The sequence below is a fragment of the Somniosus microcephalus genome, chromosome 10, assembly GCF_052327205.1.
Source record: "Somniosus microcephalus isolate GS21.2 chromosome 10, FLI_Smic_1.0, whole genome shotgun sequence".
NCBI classification, from domain to species: domain Eukaryota; kingdom Metazoa; phylum Chordata; class Chondrichthyes; order Squaliformes; family Somniosidae; genus Somniosus; species Somniosus microcephalus.
In genome coordinates this window covers 127,928,675-127,951,161 of record NC_140996.1, presented here as the reverse complement: position 1 = coordinate 127,951,161, position 22,487 = coordinate 127,928,675, and the positions used below count along the sequence as shown (strand labels likewise).

At 51.1% G+C, this 22,487-nt stretch overlaps 1 protein-coding gene across 2 annotated transcripts in view; it reads left to right on the top strand.

Annotated features, from left to right (window-relative positions):
* naalad2 (N-acetylated alpha-linked acidic dipeptidase 2) overlaps positions 1-22,487 on the top strand; it is a 223,168-nt gene that overhangs the window by 91,117 nt on the left and 109,564 nt on the right. For both annotated transcript variants that reach the window (XR_015079726.1, XM_085998794.1), the window contains exon 5: positions 16,575-16,700. Coding sequence is in view for 1 of the 2 variants with exons in the window: in XM_085998794.1 (XP_085854920.1) it covers positions 16,575-16,700 (126 nt within the window). In the remaining variant the exon portion in view is untranslated. The remainder of the gene's footprint in view (positions 1-16,574; positions 16,701-22,487) is intronic.

Below are 22,487 nucleotides of genomic sequence, written 5' to 3'. Positions count from 1 at the left end.
TAATGGGGTAATTAACAGCGATATTACTGTGGAAAAGCCCAAGTTTTCGTCAGTTTCACTGATTTAACTGATTACACTAATTGCCGGCAATGGGGGGGTCGGGCCCAGGCCCACAGCATAGCAGTAATGTAGGAAATGTGGCAGCCAATTTGTGCACAGCAAGGTCCCACAAACAATAATGTGATAGTGACCAAATAATCTCTTTTAGTGATGTAGGGTGAGGGATAAATATTGGCCAGGACACCAGGGAGGACTCCCCTGCTTTTCTTTGAAATTGTGCCATGGTATCTTTTACAGCCACCCAAGAGGGCAGACAGCACCTCCCACAGTGCAGCATTCCCTCAGTACTTAACTCGAGTGTTAGCCTAGATTTTGTGTTAAATCTCTGGAGTGGGACTTGAACCCACGACTTTCTGACTCATAGGCGAGAGTGGTACCACTGAGCCACAGCTAACAAAAACTAATGTTGAGAATATCTCTCTCTCTCAAAGAATAATTAACAATTGTATAGAATAGTAGAGGCAAAACCCTGGAATCATTTAAGAAATAATTGGGTGACGTGAATGGGACCTGTAGGGTCTTTCCATGTCGATAAACTAAGATGGTTGGAATGGCCTTCCTCATCCATATTTCTCTGGTAATCTTTGCTGATAGGTACACAGAAACAATGCAATCACCATTATAAACCAATAGTGGGCGATTTTTTAACAGCTCCTTCAGACGCTGAAGAGCCTTCGAGGTGGCCAAGATGGGGTCTTGAGCTGAAATGTCAGTTTAGCCCCCGTTTAGTGCAAGACGCCATCTTGGTAAAGGAGTTGAAACGCGTACTAGGAATGGCCGCCTGGAGGATCATTAAGGTGCTGATTGGCACTTAAGTTGCCTGCTCGCGCTCATTAATGAGGCTGCACGGCATTATGGTGGATAGTGCTTGACCTAATGACCTCTCCTAACAGCGAGCAGCTGATTGGGAGTAAACAAATTGTTGCTAAGGATTTTGTGCGTTACTTAAAGGCATATTGCCTTTTACTGTTCACTTGTTGCTGGACATTTGAAGAGGACATCGGGAGACTTTCTGGCACAATTTGTCAAGACTTCTCCAACACTATGAGGACTTCACCTAAAATGAGTGGGTGCTGTGCTACTGTGCCTTATTGGACACCTTCTAGGAGTCACCAGGAGAAAGGGAGTGCTTGATCCATGGGCATCTTGCTAGGGGTCCCCATTAGTCTGCAGGAGGAATGGGAGGAGGTGATGAGGCCAGGTAGAGCAACTGCAGGATAGAGGGACAGGAGGGCGAGATGGATTCCTCCCCCCACCCCCACGCCTGCAGATACAGGACATCCCTCCTCCTCGGGACCACCTCCATCAGTACCTCCAGTGCCGCATCCAAGAAACTGCACCCTCTCCCTCAGCCCCTGAGCCATCCTGAAACTTGATGCTGTCAGCCAGTGCACTCCACACCTTCACTGGAAGTTGGTGCGTGGAGCCCACATATACTGCTCCACGAAAATTGCTTCTAATCAGCGAGTGCTAAACCTGCAGGTGACTGATTTAGCACCTCCAGGCAAGTTCAAATTATGGTAATCTGAAATTAAGACCAAAATTGCATGTTAAAATCAGACTTTCAAACAGGCATGCCTTATTAGCACAGCACCTAATTATCGCCTGTTTTCACACTTTCAACAAAATAACCCCCAGTTAGTTCAATACTATCAAAATTCCACATAATATGGGTAATTCTCCCTTGTGGTGGGAATAGATTCTGTCAATAGATAGTGCCAGGTTTTAAGAAACATAAGAATTAGGAGCAGGAGTAGGCTTTTCGGCCCTTCGAACCTGCTCCGCCGTTCAATAAGATCATGGCTGATCTTCGACCTCAACTCCACTTTCCCGTCCGATCTCCATATCTCTTGATTCCCTTGTTTTACATTCACAGGGTAAAAGCTTGCCACCCAAACACAAATTTGAACCTTGGCAAGATATTAAAATTTTTGAATTTGTGTTTGAGTATTGTGGGCAAGGATCTCAACAGCATTTACTGTTGAACAATGTAGAGCACAGATGTAATTGTGACATTAGGATCTATCAATATCCCTGTCCTGATAATTGTAATGCATTTTATAGAATTTTAGTAAAATAATGAGCATTGACAACATTGTCCCAAAGTTCACTACAATGACAATATTGGCATTGAACTCCATAAGTTATACCGTTGTACTCTCCGATCCTCCAGTGGCGAATTCCACCAAAATTTGCTGGAAAAATAATGAGAATACTCCCCAGCAAGCATAAAGGTTGATTGGGAGCAGTGCCGCCACTGTCTGATACACATTCAAGGACGGGGCCCGGATACGGAATGATCCAACAGGTTATTTAACAGTGACGTATTTAGGAGCAATGGCTCTGATCTGATAACGTGGGGAAGGATCGCAGTATGTATGGACAGAATATCCAGATTGGGTTTAATTTGATTGATGGATTTGTACTGAAACAGTATATCTATATATATATAAAAGGATATGTCTGTCTCTCTGTCTGTCTCTCTGTCTGTCTCTCTGTCTGTCTCTCTGGCCGTCTCTCTGGCCGGCTATACAATCAAAAGTTATAGAGCGTACCTACGCATATGTTATATCAAAAGAAAGCTCATCATTAGGGAACTCTTGTAGGCGTATTTACTTTTTGCTCCGACAAAAATTGTGCCAACGGTCGGACAAAAATTGTGCCGACGGTATCCAAAAAACGTTCAAAATTCCTCTCATTATCCGCTCGTTTGCATCGAGTGGGGGCGGGTTCATTGTGTGTGCGGGCGGGCCATCCTACAGTTGAGTGACGTGATGATTGACCAATCGTACAGTTCAGTGACCTGACGGTTGACCAATCGGTGCGTGTGTGGGCGGGCCTTATCATTCTGAACCGAGGTGAGTCGCCGCCATCTTGATTCCAAACTTTTCATTTCTTTTTCCCACTTTCTGCGTGTTTCTTTTCAAATCTACATTTCCAGCAAAAAAAAGTTGCTTTTAAAACACAAATTGTTTTTAAAAAAAGTTGATTAATTTGTAAATCTTTTCTCTAACATCTAGAATTTTCCTACCTTTCACCGTTTTGCCAGGCCTCTAAGCCTGGGCTTCTGTTGCCCAGCCACGCCCGAGCTAGGCACCACCCGTCGCGCTCAACAAGCGGCTCGCGGTCGCCGCCATCTTTGTGAAGGCTGGAGGGGGCGGGCCTGAGCCGAGCGTTGCCACCGCAGCCATGTTAGTAAAGGCGGGTGGGGCAGGAGTCAGCGCGCGTGACTTGAGTCCGGCCCGGCCTCACGTGGTAGGTTGCGCGGTGGCGTGTCTCTCTCTGCTCTTGAAGCCGGCTCGGGTGGGGGGCGGGGTTCGGCAGATCGGGGGTGGGGTGGGGCTCATGAGATCGGGCCTCGGGAGATCGGGGGGGGCAAGCCTCGGGAGATGGGGGGGCGGGGCTCGGGAGATCGGCCATCGGGAGGCGGGGCTCGGGACATCGGGGGCGGGGCTCGCGACATCGGGAGATCGGGGGGCGGGCGATCGGGGGGCAGGCGGGGCTTGGGGACACCCCCTCTCCCCCTCCTTCCCCCTTCCCCCCCCCCATCGCCGGCAGAGGGGAGAGGGTCTGCTGGCTCCCCCCTCCCTTTCTCCCCCCCTTCCCCTTTCCCCCCCCTTCCTCCCCGCCTTCCTCCACCCCTCCTCCTCCCCTCCTCCTCCACCCCTCCTCCCCCCCACCCCACCCCTCCTCCCCCTCCACCCTCCTCCCCCCTCCTCCTCCCCCCACCCCCTCCACCCCTTCCCCCTCCTTCCCTTCCCCCTCCCCCTCCTCCCCTTCCCCCTCCTCCCCCTCCCCCTCCTCCCCTTCTTCCCCCCTCTCCTTCTTCCCCCCTCCTCCCCTTCTTCCCCCCTTCCCCCTCCCCCCTTTTCTTCCCCCCCTTCCCTCTCCCCCCTCCCCCTTTCCCCCATCCCCCCTCCCCTCCCTTCCCCCCTCCCCTCCCCTTTCCCCCCCTTCCCCCCCAGTCACGCTCTCTCTTCCCCCGTCGCTCTCTCTCTTCCCCCGTCGCTCTCTCTCTTCCCCCCAGTCGCTCTCTCTCTTCCCCCCCAGTCGCTCTCTCTCTTCCCCCCAGTCGCTCTCTCTCTTTCCCCCCAGTCGCTCTCTCTCTTCCCCCCGTCGCGCTCTCTCTTCCCCCCAGTCGCTCTCTCTCTCTCTCTTCCAACAACAACATGCCCTCAAAAATCCCTCGGCACCGCCGGGCACTTCAGCTAGTAAATGTATAAATTGGCATTAAGAAGGGGTGGGAAGCATAGGGTTGTCTCCTGAACTGCATGTGAACCCTAGCCATTTTTCATTGTCAGTTGCAATCCATGCTTAGTGCACAAGATTATAAATAAATCTATATATATAAAAGGATACTTCTGTCTGTCTGTCATTCTGTCTGTCTGTCTGTATTGAATAAACTCGAAAGTTATAGAGCGTACCTACACGTGTGTTACATTGAAAGAAAGCTGACGATTCCAGAACCGTCCTAAGCATATTTACGTTTCTGCCGGACAAAAATTGCACCCGCGGTATCCAAAAAACGTTCAACGTTGCGCTCATTATCTGCTCATTAGCATCGAGTGACGTCGAGGTCGACCAATCGTACGGCGGGTTCCTGGCGCGTGCGGGCGGGCCCTCCTACGGTCGAGTGACGGGACGATTGACCAATCCTACGCTTCGGTGACCTGACGGTCCACCAATCGGTGCGTGTGTGGGCGGGCCTTATCGTTCTGAACCGAGGTGAGTCGCCGCCATCTTGATTCCAAACTTTTCATTTCTTCTTCCCGCTTTCTGCGTCTTTAAAAAAAAAAGTTCCTTTTAAAACAGAAATTCTTTTTTAAAAAAGTTAATTACTTTCAGAAATTGTTTTAAAAAAAAGTTAATTACTTTCTAAATCTTTTATCTAATCTCATTAATTTTCCTACCTTTCCCCGTTTTTGCAGGTAGGCCTCTAAGCCTGGGCGTCTGTTGCCAGCCATGCTGGACCCTAGGCAATTGTTTTGTGGCAAGCTCCTCCCACCCCTCACCCCCCCCTTCGGTCTCCCCCATCACGTGATGGTTGACCAATCCTATGGCGTGTGTGGGCGGGGCCTGATGCTTATAAGACAGAATAAATAAAAGTTACTTTAGTCTTCGCGAGCACTGGAGTGACTGCAGCAACTATTGCAACGTAAGTGAAGAGATAGAGAATAAATAATTCAGTTTTTATATCTTCTAACTTTATATCTTCTTTCCTTAAAAAACTTTTGGTTTTCAAAAGGCGAAAGTTTTTTAAGGAAAGAAGATATAAAGTTAGAAGATATACAAAAGGCGAAAGTGTTTTTTCACGAAAGTGTTTTTTCACGAAAGAAGATATAGGCCCAGTAATTCCTGTCACAACGCGTGAGTACGGACAGGGTACTCACGCGTGTGCCAGGAGGAATTGCCGGTTTTCAGCATGCACAGCGCATGCGCTGAAAACCGGCACTTCCTGTCCTCTGACCCAAGGGGTTAAGAGGCTGAACGCATGCGCGGTATTGGGCAGCGCGTGCGACTTGGATTTCCTGTATTTTTACAGATTTGCGCATGTGTAAAGGGCTCCGGTTTTTACGCATTGAAAAACCACACGTAAGTACTTAGTTTTACAGGTAAGTGGTCTTTTAGTACAATTTAGAAATTTTTTTTCCACAGGTTTATTATTTTTAAAGAATCTACAGTAAGGTAAGTTTAGTTTTAGACCCTATTTTTAAAAAAATTATTTTTTTTCAAAAATTTGATTAATTGTTTAAAATAGTTTTTTTAAAGTTATTCATAGTTAATTTAATTATTGGGATGCATTTTAAAATTTTATTTAAAGTTTAAGTAATGTTTTGGGGTGCCGTACTTTTCATGAGTTTGACAGTCTTTACTATCAAACTTATGAATGAAGTTTCCCCTCCCCTGATTGGCTGAACAGTGCTCACCTGATCCCAGCCGGCACATCGCACTAACTACGCCGCTGGGTCAGGTTAGCACAGCGCGCCGACATCAGAACCGGGCCACTTACAGGAAATCCACTGCGGGCCAGGTTTCAGATGTCGGCGCGCCGGGTAAGTGCACATCGGGGGCTTGCACGCGCGGCAAGCCCCCGACAGGAATTACTGGGCCATAAAGTTAGAAGATATACAAAAGCCGACAGTTTTTAAGGAAAGAACATATAAAGTTAGAAGATTTCCGATTTTGTACTTTGCAGCTACTTTTTTTTAAAGTAAAGAAATTTTGCAGTTTTTATTAAGAATTTTTTTTTTTCGTGCTTCCAACCGACATGAGAAAATGGCCGCCGGCTTCTTCAGGCACCTTCAAGGCTGGCCGCATCCGCCCTGAAGGCTGGCAGACTGCTTTTTTTTCTTTCTGCCCCTGCCCCCATCCCCTCTCCTCGGCCCCCCCCCCCTCTCAAGGGTTAACCCAGCAACCGGCTCTGAAGATCGGGAGGGGAGGAGGGTTACCCCGGCAACTGGGCCCGGCCATCTTTCATCCTGGCAGCAGTTCAATGCAGCGACACCACAGCACCATATTTGATCCTGGCAGCACGACAATTTCCTCGTGACGCCATCTTTGATCATGGCGGAACTTCAATGTGGGCCCGAACAGCGCCATCTTTAGTCTGGGCTGCCCGGTTTCTCTCTCCTTCCCCCTCCCTCCCTCTCTCTTTCCCCCCCCTCTCTCCCCTCCCTCTCTCACCCCTCCCTCTCCCTCCCCCCCTCTCCCTGCCCCCCTCTCTCCCTGCCCCCTCTCTCCCTGCCCCCTCTCTCCCTGCCCCCCTCTTCCCTGCCCCCCCTCTTCACTGCCCCCCCTTCCCTGCCCCCCCTCTTCCCTGCCCCCCCTTCCCTGCCCCCCCTCTTCCCTGCCCCCCCTCTTCCCTGCCCCCCTCTTCCCTTCCCTGCCCCCCTCTTCCCTTCCCTGCCCCCCCTTCCCTGCCCCCCCTCTTCCCTGCCCCCCCTTCCCTGCCCCCCCTCTTCCCTGCCCCCCCTCTTCCCTGCCCCCCGTCTTCCCTGCCCCCCTCTTCCCTGCCCCCCTCTTCCCTGCCCCCCCTCTTCCCTGCCCCCCCTCTTCCCTGCCCCCCCTCTTCCCTGCCCCCCTCTTCCCTGCCCCCCCTTCCCTGCCCCCCTCTCTCCCTCCCCTCCTCTCTCCCTCCCCCCCTCTCCCTCCCCCCTCCCTCCCCCCTCCTTTCCCCCTCCCCTTCCCCCCTCCCCTTCCCCCCTTCCCCTCCCCTTTCCCCTCCCCTTTTCCCCCTTTCCCCCCCTTCCCTTCCCCCCAGTCGCTCTCTCTCTTCCCCCCCAGTCGCTCTCTCTCTTCCCCCCCAGTCGCTCTCTCTCTCCCCCCCCAGTCGCTCTCTCTCTTCCCCCCCAGTCGCTCTCTCTCTTTCCCCCCCCAGTCGTTCTCTCTCTTTCCCCCCCCAGTTGCTCTCTCTCTTCCCCCCCCAGTCGCTCTCTCTCTTCCCCCCCCCAGTCGCTCTCTCTCTTCCCCCCCCAGTCGCTCTCTCTCTTCCCCCCCCCCCACCCACCCCCAGTCGCTCTCTCCCAACAACAACATGCCCTCGAAAAAGCCTCGGCACCGCCGGGCACTCCAGCTAGTAGTAATATAAAAATAATATCAGTCGGGGGAAAATCAGAACGTGCCTGGCTATCAAAACACTAATTGAGGTTTAAGATTTCAATGAAGTTCATAGAGCAACGCCTACCCCCAGGCAACCTGCTGAGTGATTGAATACTTTACTGATTCTGAACCCTTCAACGCTGTTCTGTAATGGTGAGAGAGGCTGTGGGGAATCACAGTGGCGTTAATTCAGCAAACCCTATCTTACCATGGAGCTAAGGCAGTTAAACGGATTGAGGTACAGATCAGCCATGATCTAACTGAATGGTAGAGCAAACTTGGGATGAATGGCCTACTCCTGTTCCTATGTTCCTAGGATTTTAATGGGTGGGGCTATGATAATTAGCTGTTCAACTTTTTATGCAAGTGTCTCTAGAGCTGCATAAATTCAAGAAAGTTATGGTGTGGTGTGCATATTAGCATAAGTCACTCGCTATAATTTCCTGGAATTTCTGCACCATAATGGTGTATGCCATAGATGCACCATTACTATGGCACATGTTTTCAACAAATTCAGGCCCATTATTGTCATGGGTCTAATCCGAGGTCCATCATGGTATCTTTTGGCTGTCTCGAGACTAGATGACGAAATGGCCAGAAGCTCTATTAGCTCGGAAGATAACAATTATGTATGGGCTTGCTGACCTTTGTGTCAGTAGTTGCTGCAGGGAAAGGGGATCATGTTGCATCCTATTAATGTGAGAGACATTGAAAGTCAGATTCTTGGCACTGTTTCTCCAGCTACACAGTGAAAGGAGATCAAAGCAGCCTGAACCTGTAAAGGACTACAGTTTGAATTCCAATCACATATATTTGTGCATTAAAAGGATATTGGTTACAAAGATGTGTGAACTTGAAGGGAAGACGGTTGTGATTCCAGCAGCAGCTTCTTTTGTTTCCTCAACTTTCTTTGTTTTTTCCTCTTCTCTTCTGCTGGTGTTTACTCATGGTGGGATAAAGATCAATGCATGCTTGTAGCTCACTCAAATGCTGATTCTTCAGTCGCGCTCTCTCTCGTCCCCCCCAGTCGCGCTCTCTCTCTTCCCCCCCAGTCGCGCTCTCTCTCTTCCCCCCCCCACTCGCGCGCTCTCTCTTCCCCCCCCACTCGCGCTCTCTCTCTTCCCCCCCCACTCGCGCTCTCTCTCTTCCCCCCCCACTCGCGCTCTCTCTCTGCCCCCCCACTCGCGCTCTCTCTCGTCCCCCCCAGTCGCGCTCTCTCTCTTCCCCCCCAGTCGCGCTCTCTCTCTTCCCCCCCCCACTCGCTCTCTCTTCCCCCCCCACTCGCGCTCTCTCTCTGCCCCCCCACTCGCGCTCTCTCTCTTCCCCCTCCAGTCGTGCTCTCTCTCTTCCCCCCCAGTCGTGCTCTCTCTCTTCCCCCCCACTCGCGCTCTCTCTCTTCCCCACCCACTCGCGCTCTCTCTCTTCCCCCCCACTCGCGCTCTCTCTCTTCCCCCCCACTCGCGCTCTCTCTCTTCCCCCCCACTCGCGCTCTCTCTTCCCCCCCACTCGCGCTCTCTCTCTTCCCCCCACTCGCGCTCTCTCTCTTCCCCCCCACTCGCGCTCTCTCTCTTCCCCCCCACTCGCGCTCTCTCTCTTCCCCCCCACTCGCACTTACTCTCTTCCCCCCCACTCGCGCTCTCTCTCTTCCCCCCACTCGCGCTCTCTCTCTTCCCCCCCACTCGCGCTCTCTCTCTTCCCCCCCACTCGCGCTCTCTCTCTTCCCCCCCACTCGCGCTCTCTCTCTTCCCCCCACTCGCGCTCTCTCTCTTCCCCCCCCACTCGCGCTCTCTCTCTTCCCCTCCACTCGCGCTCTCTCTCTTCCCCTCCACTCGCGCTCTCTTCCCCCCCACTCGCGCTCTCTCTCTTCCCCCCACTCGCGCTCTCTCTCTTCCCCCCCACTCGCGCTCTCTCTCTTCCCCCCACTCGCGCTCTCTCTCTTCCCCCCCACTCGCGCTCTCTCTCTTCCCCCCCCACTCGCGCTCTCTCTCTTCCCCCCCACTCGCGCTCTCTCTCTTCCCCCCCACTCGCGCTCTCTCTCTTCCCCCCCCACTCGCGCTCTCTCTCTTCCCCCCCACTCGCGCTATCTCTCTTCCCCCCCACTCGCGCTCTCTCTCTTCTCCCCACTCGCGCTCTCTCTCTTCCCCCCCACTCGCGCTCTCTCTTCCCCCCCACTCGCGCTCTCTCTCTTCCCCCCCCCACTCGCGCTCTCTCTCTTCCCCCCCACTCGCGCTCTCTCTCTTCCGCCCCACTCGCGCTCTCTCTCTTCCCCCCCACTCGCGCTCTCTCTCTTCCCCCCCACTCGCGCTCTCTCTCTTCCCCCCCACTCGCGCTCTCTCTCTTCCCCCCCACTCGCGCTCTCTCTCTTCCCTGCCATTCGCGCTCTCTCTCTTCCGCCCCACTCGCGCTCTCTCTCTTCCCCCCCACTCGCGCTCTCTCTCTTCCCCCCCACTCGCGCTCTCTCTCTTCCCCCCCACTCGCGCTCTCTCTCTTCCCCCCCACTCGCGCTCTCTCTCTTCCCTGCCATTCGCGCTCTCTCTCTTCCCCCCCACTTGCGCTCTCTCTCTTCCCCCCCACTCGCGCTCTCTTCCCCCCCACTCGCGCTCTCTCTCTTCCCCCCCACTCGCGCTCTCTCTCTTCCCCCCCACTCGCGCTCTCTCTCATCCCCCCCACTCGCGCTCTCTCTCTTCCCCCCACTCGCGCTCTCCCTCTTCCCCCCCACTCGCGCTCTCCCTCTTCCCCCCCACTCGCGCTCTCTCTCTTCCCCCCCCACTCGCGCTCTCTCTCTTCCCCCCCACTCGCGCTCTCTCTCTTCCCCCCCACTCGCGCTCTCTCTCTTCCCCCCCACTCGCGCTCTCTCTCTTCCCCCCCACTCGCGCTCTCTCTCTTCCCTGCCATTCGCGCTCTCTCTCTTCCCCCCACTCGCGCTCTCTCTTCCCCCCCACTCGCGCTCTCTCCCCCCCACTCGCGCTCTCTCCCCCCCACTCGCGCTCTCTTCCCCCCACTCGCGCTCGCTCTCTTCCCCCCCACTCACGCTCTCTCTCTTCCCCCCCACTCACGCTCTCTCTCTTCCCCCCCCACTCGTGCTCTCTCTCTTCCCCCCCACTCGCGCTCTCTCTCTTCCCCCCCACTCTCGCTCTCTCTCTTCCCCCCCCACTCGCGCTCTCTCTCTTCCCCCCCACTCGCGCTCTCTCTCTTCCCCGCCACTCGCGCTCTCTCTCTTCCCCCCCACTTGCGCTCTCTCTCTTCCCCCCCACTCGCGCTCTCTCTTCCTCCCCCCAGTCGCTCTCTCTCTTTCCCCACCCCCCAGTCGCTCTCTCTCTCTCTTCCACCCCCCCCAGTCGCTCTCTCTCTCTCTTCCGCCCCCCCACCCCCCCCAGTCGCTCTCTCTCTTCCAACAACAACATGCCCTCGAAAAAGACTTGGCACCGCCGGGCACTCCAGCTAGTCTATATATATAAAAGGATACTTCTGTCTGTCATTCCGTCTGTCTGTCTGTCTTGAATTAACTCGAAAGTTAAAGAGCGTACCTACACGTGCGTTACGTCGAAAGAAAGCTGACGATTCCAGAACCGTCCTAAGTGTATTTACGTTTCGGCCGGACAAAAATTGCGCCCGCGGTATCCAAAAAACGTTCAACATTCCGCTCATTTTCCGCTCATTAGCATCGAGTGACGTCGAGGTCGACCAATCGTACGGTGGGTTCCTGGCGGGTGCGGCCGGGCCCTCCTACGGTCGAGTGACGGGACGATTGACCAATCCTACGCTTCGGTGACCTGACGGTCCACCAATCGGTGCCTGTGTGGGCGGGCCTTATCGTTCTGAACCGAGGTGAGTCGCCGCCATCTTGATTCCAAACTTTTCCTTTCTTTTTCCCGCTTTCTGCGTGTTTCTTTTCAAATCTACAATTCCAGCAAAAAAAAAGTTGCTTTTAAAAGACAAATTGTTTTTTAAAAAAGTTAATTAATTTGTAAATCTTTTGTCTAACCTCTATAATTTTCCTACCTTTCACCGTTTTTCCAGGCCTCCAAGCCTGGGCGTCTGTTGACCAGCCACGCCCGAGCTAGGTGCCTCCCGTCGCAATCGACAAAAGGCCAGCGATCGCCGCCATCTTTGTGAAGGCTGGAGGGGGCGGGCCTGAGCCGAGCGTCGCCACCGCCGCCATCTTAGTAAAGGCGGGCAGGGCGGGAGTCAGCGTCCGCGTCATCTTCTGCCCGGAGCGCGACTTGAATCCGGCCGGGCCTCACGCGGTAGGTTGCGCGGCGGTGTCTCTCTGGTCTTGAAGCCGGCTCGGGCGGGGACATCGGGAGATCACGGGGGCGGGACATCGGGAGATCCGGGGGCGGGAGATCGGGGGGCGGGCGGGACATCGGGAGATCGGGGGGCGGGACATCGGGAGATCGGGGGGCGGGACATCGGGAGATCGGGGGGCGGGACATCGGGAGATCGGGGGCGGGACATCGGGAGATCCGGGGGCGGGACATTGGGAGATCCGGGGGCGGGACATCAGGAGATCCGGGGGCGGGACATTGGGAGATCGGGGGGCGGGACATCGGGAGATCGGGGGGCGGCACATCGGGAGATCGCGGGGCGGGACATCGGGAGATCGGGGGCGGGGCTCGGGGCCTCCCCCTCCTCTCCCCCCTCCCCTTCTCCCTCCCCCTCTCCCTCTCTCCCTCCCCCCTCTCCCTCTCCCCCTCCCCTTCTCCCTCCTTCCTCCCCCTCCCGCCCCCTCCCCTCTCCCCTCCCCCTCCCCTTCTCCCTCCTTCCTCCCCATCCCTCTCCCTCCTTCCTCCCCCCTCCCCTTCTCCCTCCTTCCTCCCCCCTCCCCGTCCCCTTGCTCCCCCCCTCCCCTTCCCCCTCCCCCTTCCTCCTCTCCCCCTCCCCTCCCTCCCCCCTCCCCCTCCGCTTCCTCCCCCCTCCCTCCTCCCCCTTCCTCTCCCCCTCCCTCACCCCTCCCTCCCTCCCCCCTCCCACCTCCCTCCCCCTTTCTCCCTCCCCCCTTCCCCCCAGTCGCTGTCTCTCTTCCCCCCAGTCGCTGTCTCTCTTCCCCCCAGTCGCTCTCTCTCATCCCCCCAGTCGCGCTCTCTCTTCCCCCCAGTCGCGCTCTCTCTTCCCCCCCGAGTTGTGTGCTCTCTCTCTCTCACTTCCAACAACAACATGCCCTCGAAAAAGCCTCGGCACCGCCGGGCACTCCAGCTAGTTTATATATAAGAGGACTGATCCCATAGCAACAAAAAAACTGTGCATATGTATAATTAGTCACTTTCTGTGACTTTATGTTCTGGCTGCGAGACTTTTCCTGATGGCTGAAGAATGTTTGTACACATCAGTGATGAAATTGCTGGCCTGCACAGGTGAGCAGAAAAGTTAGCCCATCCCCAGATCAAAAAGGTGGTTTCGAGTGCCCCCGCACAGTCAATTTATATCAAAGCCAGGGTGCTGTTATTGCTGGAAATGGGGAACAAGAACACTTTTGGGTGGATCGCACCGCCACTGGGAGGGGAGGGAGCAACAATGCTTAATTTATTGTGCAGCACTACATCAGGTGTTTGACATTTGAGGTTACTGTTCGCATTGGCCCAGAAATTCTGTTTGCAGCCCTCCCGCGGGCGAAGGGCTGCGATTTGGAAAAATCTCCGCCTGGACCGGGGGGCTCCTGGGAGGCACAGAGTTCTGTTGCTGTGCCTCTTCAAACTGCCGGTGTGCAGGGCATGCGTAGCCCAGGGGCGCAGGTAGTTCGCAGCGTCCCTGGGATCATGTGGGCCATGGGGAGCCAATCAGAGCAGGGAATCTCCATTCATAGATTTGACAGGAAGACCTGTCAAATCTATGAATAGAGATCAGCCCCAAAACATAAGTAAAACTTCAAATAAATTTTTTTTAAATCACATTTTTAAAATGACTATAAATTACATAAATTTTAAATTTTGAAAAAAATAATTTAAGTTTTTAACGGGGCTAAAAATAAACTTACCTTTTAAAGTATTTTAAAATGATAAATCAGTGGAAAAACATTTTTTTTTTTACTTCAACTCTTAGCCTGGTAAAAGCAGGCCTTGCGCTTTTACAAGCGCAATAATTGTAAGTGTTTTCTGCGGGCAGAGTGTCTCCAAAAAACGGAACTCTCCACCCGCAGAGGCCCTGCTCCAGGGCAGACGTCCGATCAGTCAAGAGCTTTCTTGACGGATCGGAAATGCCGGTTTCCAGCGCATGCGCAGTGCATGCCTAAGTCCGACATTTCCGATGTCCCGACGGGTGAGTACGCACCCGTAGGGATCGGAATTTCTGCCCCATTAATAACACTATTTCTTCTGCCTGGGATCCTTAATCATTGAAGCACACAGTGAAGCTTCTTCAGTTACTGAAGTAAAGGGTGCAATGCATAATAGGTAATAATTGGACAGTAATTTGAAAAACACACACAATACCTGCACTCCCTATTGTGCAGTGTGGTTTACGGGAGAATTAAAACACTGGAGTGTTTTTAGCGTCTGCACAAAACAGCTGTGAAATCATCCGAGCATCCGTGCCAGTGTCAGGAGGCCCAAAACATTTTCGGGTTTGGGTCTTATATTTTGGGAGAGCTACCAAGCACTCAATGAGTGCTAGTGGGCAGCTTGCCACACTGTGGGGCTGGAAATCTGGGAGCTCCATGGCCATGCCAAGCTGCAAGATATTAGTAAAAAGGGGGGAGGCACATCCTGGCCAATGTTCCCTCTAATTTTTTTTTGTGTGCAGTCCCTTTAACTGGCTGCGCGGCCCATTCAAATTTTCGTGTATGCGCGGTTTCTTCCATGTAAAAGCCGGTGAGCGGCAGCGCAGGACCCCCAGACTACTGCGACCGCGCAGCTTAGCGGGATTGTTGATCCTGACCCCACTAAAATTCCTCCCAAAAAGAATTCCAATCGGTTTCTGGAGCTGCCTCTGTAGGTCCCTGATTTGCATATGTAAGCAGCCTCCAGCTGTTTCAGGTAGGTCTGTTACTTGCCCACTTACAGGCCCACTTGAAAATCACAACAGGCAACCCTTTGATGGCCGAGGTGCCCATCTGATTTTCTACAGTTGGCCATTTGTTTTTCAGGCAAGAAACTTGAGCAGCAGCTGAAAATCACCCCAACTGTCCCTAGACTGATGGCAAGATGGGAAATAAACTGTTCTGTGCTGTGTTTTGTGACAGCAAGGCGCACACAATAGCCTGGCAACAAGTTACTTTATTTTGCAATAGTTAATTCCCTGCTTTGTTGGAACATTTCAGCTCGGTAAAATGTGACACGTCAAAAGAAAGCAATATTCTAAAGTACATTGGAGAATACAGTATTATGTAATTGGTTTTAGCAGTCAGAGACCCACCCATTGACATGGGGTCTGACTGTCCATGCATGCAGCGTGTAAGTCAACACCTCCTGTGAGGGCTCCTTCTACAATCCTGAGTATGTTTCTGATTCTTTTGGTGTAGTTTGATTTTATTTTAATGACAGGTTCTTGGCCATAGCGTTGTGAAAGTCTCCTTCACCTGATTTTTTTTTCCCATGGCAGTTGATTACATAGAAACATAGAAGATAGGAGCAGGAGTAGGCCATTTGGCCCCTCGAGCCTGCTCCACCATTCAATGAGATCATGGCTGATCATCCAAATTCAGTACCCTGTTCCTGCCTTCTCTCCATATCCCTTGATCCCTTTAGCCTTAAGAAATATATCCAACTCCTTCTTGAATATATTTAATGAATTGGCCTCAACTGCCTTCTTTGGCAGAGAATTCCACAGGTTCACCACTCTCTGGGTGAAGAAATTCCTCCTCATCTCTGTCCTAAATGGCTTACCCCTTATCCTTAGACTGTGACCCCTGGTTCTGGACTCCCCGACCATCGGGAACATCCTTCCTGCATCTAGTCTGTCTAGTCCTGTTAGAATTTTATAAGTTTCGATGAGATCCCCTCTCATTCTTCTAAACTCCAGCGAGTACAAGCCCAATCGACCCAATCTCTCCTCATACGTCATTCCTGCCATCCCAGATATCAGCCTGGTGAATCTTCGCTGCACTCCTTCCATGGCAAGAACATCCTTCCTCAGATAAGGCGATCAAAACTGCACACAATACTCAAGATGTGGCCTCACCAAGGCCCTGTACAACTGCAGCAAGACATCCTTGTTCCTGTACTCAAACCCTCTCGCCAAGAAGGCCAACATAACATTTGCCTTCTTAACCGCCTGCTGCACCTGCATGCTTGCTTTCAGCGACTGGTGCACAAGGACGCCGAGGTCTCGTTGCACTTCCCCCTTCTCCCAATCTATTGCCATTTAGATAATCTGCCTTCCTGTTTTTGACACCAAAGTGGATAACCTCGCATTTATCCACGTTATATTGCATCTGCCATGCTTCTGCCCAATCACCCAACTTGGATTTTGTGAAGTTATGTGGTTAGTTACAATATTCTACTTTATTAACTTGAGAAGATGGAGTATCCTTGGCTTCCTGCTCTATATTGATTTGACCATATGTGAGTTTATTCTTTGTTTTATCAGTGAAGATGTTACCATAGAAAATCCTGAATGCACAGATGTTGATAAATTTTGAATAAACTCAATCTCTTGTGTGGTCTCTTGCTACTAGTTTTCTTTGTTTTAGCAATATGTTTTGCAAGTTTCAGAGATAACTGCAGTGCAGGGTGTAATATACCAAGTTGCCACATACAATTTGTTCTGTGCTAGTTATTTTAAATTCAGAACATTATTTATAAAATAACTATTTTTCATATATAAATGTTACTTCGATTTCAAAGCCTGTTAAATGCTGATTATATTATCTAGATTATTCACTGTTCCTATCATTAAGCATTTTCTGTATAATCCATTTAAATGTATTCTTTTCATCGGGGTTGTGCTAGCAAGTAATGTGCCATTACATTTATGCGCAGGGAGACTTGGTCTATGTTAACTATGCTCGTACTGAGGATTTCTCCCAGCTGGAAAGGGAACTGGGTATCAACTGCACTGGAAAAATTGTGATTGCCAGATATGGGAAAATCTTCAGAGGAAACAAGGTACAAATAAATTTAATGTTCACATCTATTTGGACCATTTTATATTTTTCCACAGCAGCACTGTGATTAGCTAATAAAAAAATGTTGATTTTTGTTTTGAGGGAGAAAAGCTGGTTTATTCAAATTTGGCTGTTTCAAATGTAAAACATAATGGTTATGGAGCAGCTTGAGAGCTGTGTCTAAAATATGGAAGGATTATATGAAATACTGATTGTAAACTGGCTATAGTGTAATGGTGGTTCAAAAATAATACAGGGAAAGTGCAAGTAGCATACATGTTTTCCAGAGCTGTTAAAGGAAGAATCCTCAGCTCCACTTTTTATCAGCAAATCCAGTTTTCTACATAACAGAAATGCTGGAAACACTCAGCAGGCCAGGCAGCATCCATGGAGAGAGAAACAGAGATAACGTTTTCTACAGTCAGTATCTTCGCAGTGATGTAATGTGATAGGTCTTTGTACACATCTGTAGAGAAAATATTTTTCTTGCTACTTCATTCATTATATTCATTGCTATAGTCCATCCTTTAAAAGATCATGGCCTAGAAATTCACTGGCCTTAGCGCCGCTTTTGAGGCGCTAGAGGGCCTAGCGGCGAAGTTGTGGCCAGTTTTGAAATTGACAGGGGCCCTAAATCGGCGTTAGGCCGGTAGCGCTGCGCCGGCACCGATGACGTCATCGGTGTGCGCAGCGTCCCGGTTGCCATGGTAACCCGCCCGAACTCGGAAATTGAGTTGCGGCCGCCTCGCCCGTGGCAGCCGCAAGCAACGTTCTGGCAGAGGTGCCTTACAGAACGTTGCGCCGGCGCATTAAAGGCCCCGCGGCGGCCGGCCGCTTTCCCGCCGCCCGCCTGGCCGCAGCTCCCTCCCCGGACTTCCCCCCCCCCCCCCCCCCCGGAACAGAAGCAAGCCCGGCACTTGTCCGAGGTGCCGGGCTCATTTTTAAAAAGATTATCGCGGGCCGCGGCCGGGTGCAGGCAGCTCCTCCTTAAGGGAAGGAGGAGGCCTGCACTTCCCGAACCTGCCGCACCGCAGCGGGCGCCGTAGCGCCGAAATTCAGCGCATAGCGCCAGTTTTCAGGCGCTAACAGCTTTCAGCAGCGCCGGCAGCCGTTTGGGCGCAGAAGTAGTGAATGTTTGGCCCGCCCAGCGCGACTTAGCTCCGGCACTAACTTCCGGCGCTAAAGCCGTCGCTGCGCCAAAACCCAATTTCTAGGCCCATGACTATAGTGAGCAGACCTCCCATATCTTTTAATGAGTCATGAATGTAAGTCATTAAAGTGTCAAGGATTGACACTCTTACAACTGTACTTCGGTAAGGTAATTTCAGTTGGGTCACAAATGGATTTGAGTAAAAATGCTATTGTACCTAATTATAACACGCATGTGCAGCTGTTGAAGCTGGTCATAGACTCACTTAAGCATCTGATGCACAAATAGGTGGTGGTGCCACTATAAAGAGCAGTAGCACTGCAACTGAAGGCAGATAAAGAAAACAAAACCTTATTTCTGCCACCTTGAGTAGCTGAAACCTCTCTCTCTCTCTCTCTCTCTCTCTCTCTCTAGAATGCTTTCGTTCTCTCATTTCACTACCAATCATCAGTACAGATACCTCTAGCCATCTTGGAAAATTTGTTAATTCATTCTTGGGATGTGACCGTCGCTGGCAAGGCCGGCATTTATTACCCATCCTTAGTTGTCCTTACAAAGCTGATGATGGACCTTCTTGAACCACTGCAGGCCATGTGGTGAAAGTGCTCCCACAATCCTGTTAAGTAGGGAGCTCCTGGTTATTGACCCAGTGACAATGACAAGATCGATTTTAGAGTTTTAAAATGTTCCACAACGTTTATTTAAAACAACTACATATACAGAAATCACTGCTCTTAAGCACACAGTTTAAAAATCATTTCTTAAAATATTATGTTCTTTTCTCCAGAAGTGAAGTGATTTTTTAATACTCTATCAGTACAGGGGAAAAGCAAGGACTCAGACTGACGAGAGCCATGTTTTTGGTGCTCCTTCCAACCTTATACAGTAGTTGAAACTGCCCTGTACTATAAATGTGGTGCTAATAACTGCCTATGGGGGTGAGAAATGAATGGAACTGGAAGAAATAGGACTGTTCTCAATGAACCCAGGAGAGAGGGTCCATTGATCATTGTAGGAGGTTGTTGGCCTGATTCTTTCCACACTTCCCTTGTGATGGAACCAGATAAGAACAGCAAGGAGGTGAATCCCCCAAAAGCTGAAGAAGCATTAGATCCCAGGCTGGAGTATACTGCACTCCATGAACATCCCCATCCTCAATGATGACGGAGCCCAGCACGTGAGTTGAAAAGAAAAGACTGAAGCGGTGGCAACCACCTTCAGCCAGAAGTGCCAAGTGCGTGATCTTTTTCAGATTCCTCCTGAGGGATCATCACAGATGCCAGTCTTCACCAATTCGATGCACTCCACATGACATCAAGATACGGCTAAGTAAATATAACACAGCTAAGGCTGCGGGTCCTGACAATATCTCGGTTGTAGTGCTGAACACCTGTGCTCCAGAACAAGCCGCACCCCTAGCCAAGCTGTTTCAGTACAACTACAACACTGGCAATAATCTGACAATGTGGAAAATTGCGACAATGTGGAAAATTGCACAAAAAGCAGGACAAATCCAATGTGGCCAATTACTGTCCTACTATCCTACTTGCAATCATCAGCAAAGTGATGGAGGGAGTCATCAGCAGTGCTATCAAGCAGCACTTACTCACCAATAATATGCTCAGTTTGGGTTCCAGCAGGACCACTCCACTCCAGATATCATTACAGCCTTGGTCCAAATATGGACAAAAGTTCTGAATTCCAGAGGTGAGGTGAGTGTGACTGTTCTTGACATCAAGGCAACATTTGACTAAGTGTGGCACCAAGGAACCCGAGTAAAGCTGAAGTCAAGGATCAGGGGGAAATCCCTCCACTGGCTGGAGTCACACCTAGCACAAAGGAAGATGGTTGTGATTGTTGGTGGGTAATTGCTGGGGCAAAATCCTGGAACTCCCTACGTAACAACACTGTGGGAGTACTTTCACCACATGGACTAAAGCGGTTCACGAAGGCGGCTCACCACCACCTTCTCGAGGGCAACTAGGGATGAGCAATAAATGCTGGCCTTGCTCGTGAAGTCCATATCCCAAGAATGATTAAAAAGAAAACTTGGTGGTAACTCAAACCATTATGACAATGCCTCCTCTAGAAGTCTTGTACCTCATGGCTTCACTTTGCTTTGAAGGCCCCTGAGTTATGATGCCAATTTTGCATTGATGTGCACCAAAACAAATTTGCATCATATGAAAATAAGTGCAGTTGTACCCTGCAGATCTGGAAAAGAGACTTGACACCTGCAGAAATTAGATGAGTTTTTCCAGATCCAGACTACTTTCAATGTTGCTACATCAATGGCGGGTCTCCCAGAAAGTCTTGATGAATAAGCCCTTCATCCTATTTGGGAAAACTCTCGAGTTGGGGCTCTCTCTCTCTCTCTCTCCCTCTCTCTCCCTCTCTCCCACTCTCTCTCTCCCTCTCTCCCAGCAGTCAGTCATAGATTAGCACTGACAGAGGTTTGAGAGCAGGTAGTATGCTGTTGGGGGCAGCGATGGTGTTCAGGGAGAATGGAAAACAGCAGTGACATATAGGAGATAGATGGACCAAGTGGTAGAGGAATTGGGAGAGTTGGCTAAAGGTGCAGTGAAAAAAGTAGGTTTTGAGATTTTTCAAGTCAGGGAGGGACTAACGAGACAGGATTAGGGAGGGAATTTTAGAGGGCGGGGCCAAGATGGCTGACAGCTCTGCTACCAAGTGAGGAGCCTTGGGAGAAGATTATATACTGAAGCCCAGTTCAGAGCACTTTTATGAAAGATTTGAACTTAAGTTAAGAACAGAAGAAAAATGCTTGACAAGTTTGTGCTGCAGAAGATAAAGGAACTGCTGTGTGAATCTAATACAAAAGCAAAATACTGTGGATCCTGGCAATCAGAAATAAAAACAGAAAATGCTGGGAATACTCAGCAGGTCAGTCAGTATCTGTGGAGTGAGAAGCAGAGTTCACAGTCGGAACGAAAGGTCATCGACCCGAAACGTTAACTCTGTTTCTCTCTCCACTGATGCTGCCTGACCTGCTGAGTATTCCCAGCATTTTCTGTTTTTATTGCTGTGTGAATCTATCCTGACATCCAGCAAGACAGTGTTTAAGAGTTTCTGGAGCAAGAGATTCCCAGATGTTCCAGGAACATTGGCCCATGCCAAATTCTCCGGTGTGGTGGTGTGCTGCCTTAAGTTTAGATGTAGTTTCTCTACAGCTAATTTCATTCTGTTTTCAAATCCATTCTGATCAGCACTACAGCCGAGATGTTGTCGGGATCCGTAGCTTTAGCTGTGTCTGGTTTTTTCTTGGGGTTTGTATCTCTCCCGCTCCCCCAGTATTGGATGTTGGGCGTATTGGGATATTTAAAATACCTTTGTGTTGTGTATGTCCCTTTAAGGGAATAACTGGTCTCAGACTGCAGTACCGGCAGTAACCATCCCTGTATAAAAGGCCCTGGCAGGCTTCTGTAGTTTCAGTTTCCAGATTGTCTCCATTCAGTAAAGACTTGTTAAACCAACTCCTGCATTCCGTGTCTCCATTAACACACGGATTTAATACTGGCGACGAGTAAGAAACGAACTTACCTGCAACTCGGCAGCACCTCAGACGACGTTATTGAAGGTTGAAGCCAGAAAAGAAGAAAAATAAATAATCCAAAGAAACTCGAGAAATGGGCGTCGACCGTGGGCAACCGTCCTCCAAATCATCGGATTGAAAACTTGCAGGGGAGACTGTCAAGTGCCAGGCTTGGTTCCCCAGTCTGTGGTTTCCCAGCTAATCGGGCTGGTGGCAGGTAGTGCACTGATCCTTCCTGGGCTGCGGTGGGCTAGAACTCGATCGGGTGGCTCTGCAATGGGGCCGGGCAGCGAGTCGGGAAGCAAAGAGAGAGAGAGAGGGTGGAGCACACAGGGCGCGGCCGGTGCTTCGCAGCCGGGCAGCGTTCGGACCTAAGAAGAGGGAGGGAAGTGTCCCAGAGGGTCCGCTCCATGACAGGAACGGTTAAAAATAAAAATACCGCTGAGAGCGGCGTTGACAGCAGCGGCAGCGGTGGGAAAGCGCGGAAGGCGCCATCTTAACTCGGCGGGGAAGAAGGAAAAGCGCGGGAGGCGCCATTTTGATCCATCGGGGACGAAGGAAAAGCGCGGGAGACGCCATCTTAGATTTTCAAGATGCCAAAGACTGGCGATATCACTGCCTTCGATAATGCAATAGAAGACTGGACCACGTATGTGGAAAGAGTCGAGGTATATTGCGAGGAAAACGAAATAGCCGAGGGGAAAAAGGCATCTGTGGTGTATGTAACCGTTCCACCTTTAAGAGAACTATTTTAAGAGTTGCACTACTTTATCTTGGCTGCTGTATACTGTAATACCGGTGGTGACCACACCGGTATATAAGTGCTGTGTAATGATTTATTGGGCAGTTCCGCCCTGACCTTCGACTAGTAAAGACCTGTTAAATTTACTCTTGTGGTCTGTGTAGTAATTCTCAATATAACACACAGACTTAACAGTGGCGACGAGTACGATCTTACCCTGCGGCAGAGATACATCCAAGGCAGTTTAACGGGCGTCGAGAGGAGGCATCCGCCCTCATCATTCTGCTGAGAGAAGACTCGGGCCTGCAGAGCAAAGGAAGAATTCTGACACGAAGCCTTCCAT